Genomic DNA, 7624 nt, shown 5'->3' with positions numbered 1-7624 from the left:
CTGATGTGTATTAGTATGGGCCACATCAGGATGGGTATAATCAAAGAAATCACAACACTTTTATCATATCTTACCATCTTATTTTTTTTATCACACCTCTAATTAACATTATCTATAGTCAAGAAAACATTCATGGGTATGATCATCTCAGATGGCTGGTACATGAAATTCAGAAACACAAGATTGTAGATGTCATTCAGTAAAACTGAGAAATTCTGAGGCAAATGCCTTGAAAATAAATAGATAAGAAGGTCTGGAACATTGTCTTCAACAAGAGATGCATCCGGCGCTTGCCAGCTTGCTTATGTATCTAACATAGCTTTATAACTCATGCTTGGACAGTGATGAGTTGGAAATTTTATAACATACCCAACATACCTTTATAACAAGAGATATCCATGAGAACTTTATGCCACTAAAAAGATAATACAGCCACTATAGAACATTACACCCTGAAAGAAACATCCATCGATCTTAAGGATGTTTCCACTTCAACCCATTACATATTATTGACATGCTCAGCAGAGATTCATGTGCCCTTTATGGCTTGACACTTGCTGATAGAAATCCAGAGATTGATCAAGTGGATCTTTGCATTCACTAGATGACAAATGATCACAACTTCGGCTCTGATCTTGCATGAGACGCTGAAGAGCCCTAGGAAGTGGCGGCACGCTCACCTCCAGGACTCCCTCAAGGATCTGCACCACCTGTCCCATTGTTGGCCTGTGAGCTTCAGACTCTTGAATGCACCAGCAAGCAACTCTACAGACTCTGGTTACCTCTTCAGTATCAGCAGCACCATTCAATCCATGGTCCAATAAGCTAAATATATCGCCCGCAATGCCCTTTGTTGCCGCCAAGTATGGATAAAAGTTTTCGCTCCCATCCGCAGACTGCGCTGTGTTTCGCTTCCCTGAAATCAGCTCAAAGAGCATCATCCCGAAGCTGTAGACGTCTATCTTGGAGGTGATTGGTCGGCCTGAAATCCACTCCGGTGCAAGATAGCCAATGGTTCCCCTCATGGTTGTCAGTACCGTGCTGAAGTCACGACCGATGAGCTTCGCCATGCCAAAGTCTGCGACTTTGGCGCAGAAGTCGCTGTCCAGAAGAACGTTGTCTGGCTTGACGTCGCAGTGTATGATGCACTCCCTGCACTTCTCATGGAGATAAGCCAATCCTCTCGCAATCCCAAGAATAATTTGATACCTCATCTTCCAGCCTAGAACTGTGGAATTGTTTCGAAAGAGATGAGAGTCCAGGGAACCTCCTGACATGTACTCATAAACTAGAAGCTTTTTGCTGCCCTTGGAGCAGAAACCGCGAAGGCGAACCACATTTACATGTTGAATACCAGCCAATGTTCTCACTTCAGTGCGGAATTGCTTCTCTCCTTGTCTCAAGCCTTCAAGCTTCTTCACAGCTACTTCGGTTGAGTCAATTAACGTCCCTTTAAAAACAGAGCCAAAGCCTCCGCTGCCCAACTTCTCAGAGAAGTTCTTGGTCACATGCTGCAAATCCCCGTAAGTGAACTGAATCAAAGAACCCTCAACTTGTTTTGCCATCGAAATTCGTTTCCTCCTTCGAAATGCCCAAATTAGTCCGACCAGAACACACAAGATCCCAAGAATTCCACCAATGACACTAAGAGTTAGAGAAATTGCCAACTTATGCGAGCTACTTGAAGCTGGGAAATCAGAAGCAGCGAGCCGGAGATAGAGAGTACCTCCTCCACTATCAGCATCATGGAGTTGTTCTAGGTTCCGAAGGTCACCAGTCCAAATTGAGCATCCACTCACATAAGCATATGCGTTACAAGAGCAGTTGTTCAAGCAAAACTGTTCACAGTCTTGAGCACTCCCAAGAGTCCAGTACTGTGGATTGGCAGGCAATCTCATATTGGTCATCTCCAGGAATCTATCCTCCACTTCTCCACCGACCGAGCTTTTATTACCGCATCTCAAACTGGTTTTCCTCACGCACCCTGATCTCCAAACCTTGAGCTCCCATTCTTTCATTGAACCTGGTTCGAAACCATAGGAGCACCTGCAAATGTTGGGGCTTTTCTGGTCGCAGATTCCAAAAGCTCCACATTGAGAGTCATAACATTGAAACCAAGGTATGGTAAACAATGTCTGCCACTCCTGGGTGCTCTTCACCCAAAACCATTGCCTGAACAGCCCAGATGAATCAATCATTATCCGAGTGATGAAAGAACTGCCGAGGACGGTGTACATGCCACAAGTCCGCTGCTTGTTGTTGACGAAGGTGAACTTTATGAGAGTGCTTGATTTGGTACCAGGGATTCTAGGGTAGTACTGGCCATTCCAAAACTCAGTTCGCCAATAAATTTCAGAACCATTCCACACCAATACAAACTGATTGGATCCATCAGGGTCCATGCTTGCAGAGAAAGGCCCGGGGGCAGGGTTATCAGAATTCTCCCATGAAGTGATGCTTTGATGCTCCCCTGTGATCTTGTTAAGTCCAAGACAACATCCTGGCATGACGGTGTCGGTTGGGTGATAAAAACTCTGCCAAATTGTAGTATTTGACCCATCTCGCATAACAAGATTACCGGTGTCAAGAAGCACCGCAACTGTGGAATTCGAGGTTGATGGAGTTGAATTGGACGACCAAACTGGGATTTTGGAACTGTTGAGGAGGACAAGTCTGCCATCTTCAGAGATTTTTAACTCGGCAGAGGAGGTGTTGGAGATGGGTGTTGCTCTGTTCGCCACCCAGATTACAGTTTGGACTGGAATTGTTTTGTACCAGATGCCTATGTAGTAGTTACGAGAGTTACCCGGTGTGAAGAACCCCAGCTCAAAGTTGCCTTCTTTGGACACTATGGTCTGGTTTCCAGAGAGGGCCTGGTCCGCAGAGAGGCTATTAGCTGCTCCGCAGTGTTGGATGTTGGGAGAAGAGAAGAGAAAGAAGAGAAGAAAGATAGAGAGAGAGGAACGTGGCCTCATCTCAGTATGCATGGGGGCAGAAGCATGCTACAGAAACCAGCCTGCCTATGTAAATGTATCTAAATAAGAGGAAGTGGCTGCAGCCGCTTTATAGATGATTTTAAAGTCGTTCAAATATCAATTTATCAGGAGGAAGATTCACCGATGGAAAATTAACACAAACGACATGGAAGAACAATCAAATGAAGTCCAAGTAATGTTACAATAAGCTATTGTAAGACAGTCAAGCAAGGTGAATTATAAAAAATTAGTTGTTATGAAGATATAGTATCCTCTTCAAGTCCATGGTAAAACTTCCCCAAGCAAGAAAATCAACAGCTGCTTTGACTAGTCATACCATTATACTTGGTCAAAGAATCAGTTTATGCAATTAACGATTGCCTTATCCTCCAACCAACTCCTCTCTCTAATTGATGGCCCGCCCATACATGAAGAGATTTAGGGTCCATTATTTTAATGAATAAAAAAATGATCTAAAAATCTATATTTTTCTAAATAATTTTTTTTCAAACAATATATAGAAAAAAAAATAATTTACTCATGTTATTTTATATATAAAATAGTGATTTCGAAATCTATTACCCATATTTTTTTGCATTACTATTTTTCTATATAAGTTGCTAAAATTTATCCATATTTCTTATAATATCTTTTATGCTTTTTAGGTTTGAAGAAAATGAATAACTGAGTTATTGGATATTGAATCTGGAAGCTTTGAAAATGAGAATGGGTATCTTAAAAATAAAATTAAATATCTACTTTATTAGTTGATACAAAAATGATTTGATCACCTCCTAGGTGGGTAAGATCTTTTTTTATTTCATGAGTAAATATTATCCATGAAAAAATAAATTATCCATCTTGAAAAGTATAAGAATATGGATAAATTGATTAATAAAAAAATTGATCAATTTTTTCATAATATTTATCCATAAAAGAATAGGCCATTAAGTCATGTATAATTTTAAGGTTCATAAGAAGATTCAAAATGACATGCAAGAACAAGCAAATGAAGTCCAAGTAATGTTACGAAAAGCTAATGTAAGACAGTCAAGCAAGGTGAATTATCAAAATCTAGTTGTTACGAAGATATAGTACCCTCTTCAAGTCCATGTCAAAACTTCCTATCAAAAAAATCAACAGCTGCTTTGACTAGTTATGCCATTACACTTGGTCAAAGAATCAGTTTATGCAATTAATGATTGTCTTATCCTCCAACCAAACCTTTCTCTCTCATGATGGATGGCCTAGAAATGAGAGGATTTAAGTCATTTATAATTTTAGGGTTCATGAGAAGATTCGCGATTGAAAGTTAGCCCAAGCGAATGAAAGAAAAAACAAATGAAGTCCAAGTAATGTTGGAAGAAAAGTGTAAGATGGTCAAGCAAGTTGAATTATCGACATCTAGTTGCTATGAAGATCTAGTACCCTCTTCAAGTCCATGTTGAAACTTCCCGTACGAAATAACAAATAGCTGCTTTGTCCTCCATTCAAGGCAAAATAGCCAGCCTTCAAGAGATAGGTAATGAGTCCCATTGGAAAATCTAATAGACTGCCTTAAGTAATTTCTAGCGGGCAATAGTCAAGTGAAAAAAGCCTATTTCAATCAAATTGTTCTTTTGTACCCCAAAAAAAAAAAAAAAAAAAAGTTCAAGTGGGTTAGTTGCTTTGCTGCTAAATCTAACAATAATTAAATCTTGTCTCAATAACACTAAGGCACTAAGTGTGGCCAGCATATTAAAAATTATAAAAATTTTCTCTACAAATATGCAAGACATTATTTTAGATACAATATCAATGTATCACAATAGAATTATTTTAAATAAATTAAAATTTTATATTTAATTAATTAACCAATCCAACATATAACTAAATTTAAAGTCTTAGAGTAAATAATCTTCACTAAAGATTTTAAAATGATAATAATACATCTAAGTGCAATGATATTGATAGTATCAAATCTCGTTTCTAATTTCACTCTCAAGTAATTCCCTCATCCATAATTAAATGGCTGAATCTAAAAATAAAGTAGAGATAATAAGTATAATAGCTCAATAAGTCATGAATATCTCAACTAAATATTTTAAATATTGTCATAAGATATTATCACGCCTCCGATCTGAGATTTTAAGTCAAGAGATTATAGCAATCACCATATACTAATGGAGAACTCTCTCCACAAGCATACAAAGCATCTCATCACGATACTGTAAAAAAATAGTGGAACAAAACTCAAATATGCAACATTCAACTTTAGTTTAAATAACTAAATCAGATATCTTACAAAATAATATTTTATGTTCTTGTATCAAATTTCAATAAATAGTAATCTAAAATGAAGATATCAAAATCAACCTCTAGTTCACTCTCCTATATTGAATCTTCTAGTCAAACTAGTCCTTTAAATTTATAAAAATAATAAAATATAGAGTAATATGCTAGATGGCCTAATAAGCAATATACACTTTAGCTAAATAAATTAAGCAAAAATAATATGCTGAGAATAAGTATGGATAAATATCGATTCAATATATACAATACTAATCAAAATATGATCCATGCAAATTCATTCTTATTCATAAATCGATTTCTTTCAAAAGATCACACTAATATCAGTAGCAATGAACTAAATCAAAGTATCAGTATATAATCTCACTGCTTGAATATCAAATTATCAGCATTTAACCATCCTACTGGTAGGATATTAAAGTACCAGAAGAACCCCAACTGAAGGATATCAATATTCCTACATTTAATCATCCCCTGGAAAAGTATCAAAGTATACCAATATTTAACCTTCACTGGCGGGGTTCAATATACAGACTGCAAATCAAAATTAATCTAAAATCAATATACTTTTCTCAAAAATATATTTCATATTTTACTTCGAATAATTCATAAGGCCATGTGATATCAAAATTGAATAGTATGATGATTCATATCAAATTCAATACATTCAATTATAAATCACTTAATATTTTGAAAAAAGTATATATTCGATAATTCAAAATACATGCATCAGATTCATAAATTCTGAATAATCTAATATAAAAAATATTTTATAATTTATCGATAAATCTTAAAAAAGTACAGCACTACTTACCTCATATATACTCTAACAAACCCACATAATTTCATATATTTCTTTTTAGAATCTTCAATTCATAAATCATATCACAATTAGGGGTGGCAATCGGATCGGATCAGATCATAAATGGGTCGGGTCAGATACAGGTTGGGTCAAAAAATATCAAACCTGAACCCGACCTAATCAGAAATCAAAGCACATCGAACGTTGGTATCATATCATATGCGATTATCTTGAAAAAAATATGTCGAGATGTGAAGAGTAGACTCCGCAGATAATGTGATAGACCTATTGATAAAGTAATTGAGCCAGTAGGGATGGCAATGGGTAGGGTTTGGGTCGGGTAGTGTATTACCCATCCCCAAATCCGAACTTAATACCCTATACCCAAACCCTATCCGATATCCAATCAGATAAGAAAAGAGATACCCATCCCCATACCCAACGGGTTCGGAGATACCCATGGGTAACCCATTTCCCCATACCCAACCTATATCTGCCCCATACCCAACCCATACCCGTCCATTCTATACCCCAAAAAAAAGTAAAATAATTTTATGTATATTATTAATTAAAAATAGAATTACTAATTCCATATAAAATATAATTTATGAGTCCAAATTTAAAGAAATCAAATATAAAAATAGAATAACATTTAAACATAGAACATATAAATAACCAAAATAAATTTTTACATATTATCAATCAAAATAAAATTATCAATTCAATATAGAATATAATTTATAAGTTCAAATTTATAGAAATCAACATAGAAATAGAACTACCATTCAAAATCTAACATAACCATTAAGTTTATTATTTCATCCATGAAAATTTAGTATAATGCTAAAAAGGTAGTGAACTTGAATACCAAACTTCCAAATAATTTCATGAAATGACTGTAATTCCACAAATCATTCAAGGCAAATAGTAGGTTCTGCAACAAGTAATTAAAAAATTAATACATAATTAAATAAATATATATAACAAAGTAAAAAAATAATCATAAAGTAAAAATATTATTACTTGAACAATCCAAATGACCATCATCGTTATCATCATCATAAGTATTTGTAGCTAATGATCCATCTATCGATGATTCAAAATAAGATAAACATATTAATATAGTGAAAAGTACATAAAATAATAAATAATATTAAATTTAATATATCTTTTCTTTTAGAAGCTAATTATCAATTTTGAGCACACATCAATGCCTCAATTATTTTTGCATGGAGTCGGCTTCGATGAGGACTCACAAGTCTGTCACTTGTACTAAAAGCAGATTCAGAAACAACAGTGGATACAGGAATAGCAAGTATATCTCTAACAATAGTTTGTAATGTAGGATATTTTAATCTATTTTGCTTCCACCATACCAAAATATCAAAATCATCAGACCAAGGCAACACATCATCCTCTAAATAATGGTCCAACTCAGTCATAACTGTTACTTTAGCTTTCTTTTTACTTTGAATAAAAGAAAGTAAAGCACTATCATCATAATCAAGCTTTGACTTGATAGTTGATTGTCCCTCACTATCTTTAACAATTTCTGCAT

The 7624-nt window shown here is 35.3% G+C and overlaps 1 protein-coding gene across 1 annotated transcript; it reads right to left on the bottom strand.

The window, feature by feature from the left end:
- Positions 1-200: 200 nt before the first annotated feature.
- LOC105060105 (G-type lectin S-receptor-like serine/threonine-protein kinase At2g19130) lies at positions 201-3034 on the bottom strand. Its single transcript, XM_010943709.3, has one exon. It carries the CDS (start codon positions 2985-2987, stop codon positions 519-521), a length of 2469 nt encoding a protein of 822 aa, XP_010942011.1. The 5' UTR covers positions 2988-3034; the 3' UTR covers positions 201-518.
- Between the last annotated feature and the right edge of the window lie 4590 nt (positions 3035-7624).

This window comes from Elaeis guineensis, chromosome 6 (genome assembly GCF_000442705.2).
Source record: "Elaeis guineensis isolate ETL-2024a chromosome 6, EG11, whole genome shotgun sequence".
In the NCBI taxonomy this organism is placed as follows: domain Eukaryota; kingdom Viridiplantae; phylum Streptophyta; class Magnoliopsida; order Arecales; family Arecaceae; genus Elaeis; species Elaeis guineensis.
Note: the sequence above shows the minus strand (reverse complement) of the source record. Positions and strands in the feature narration are given on the sequence as shown.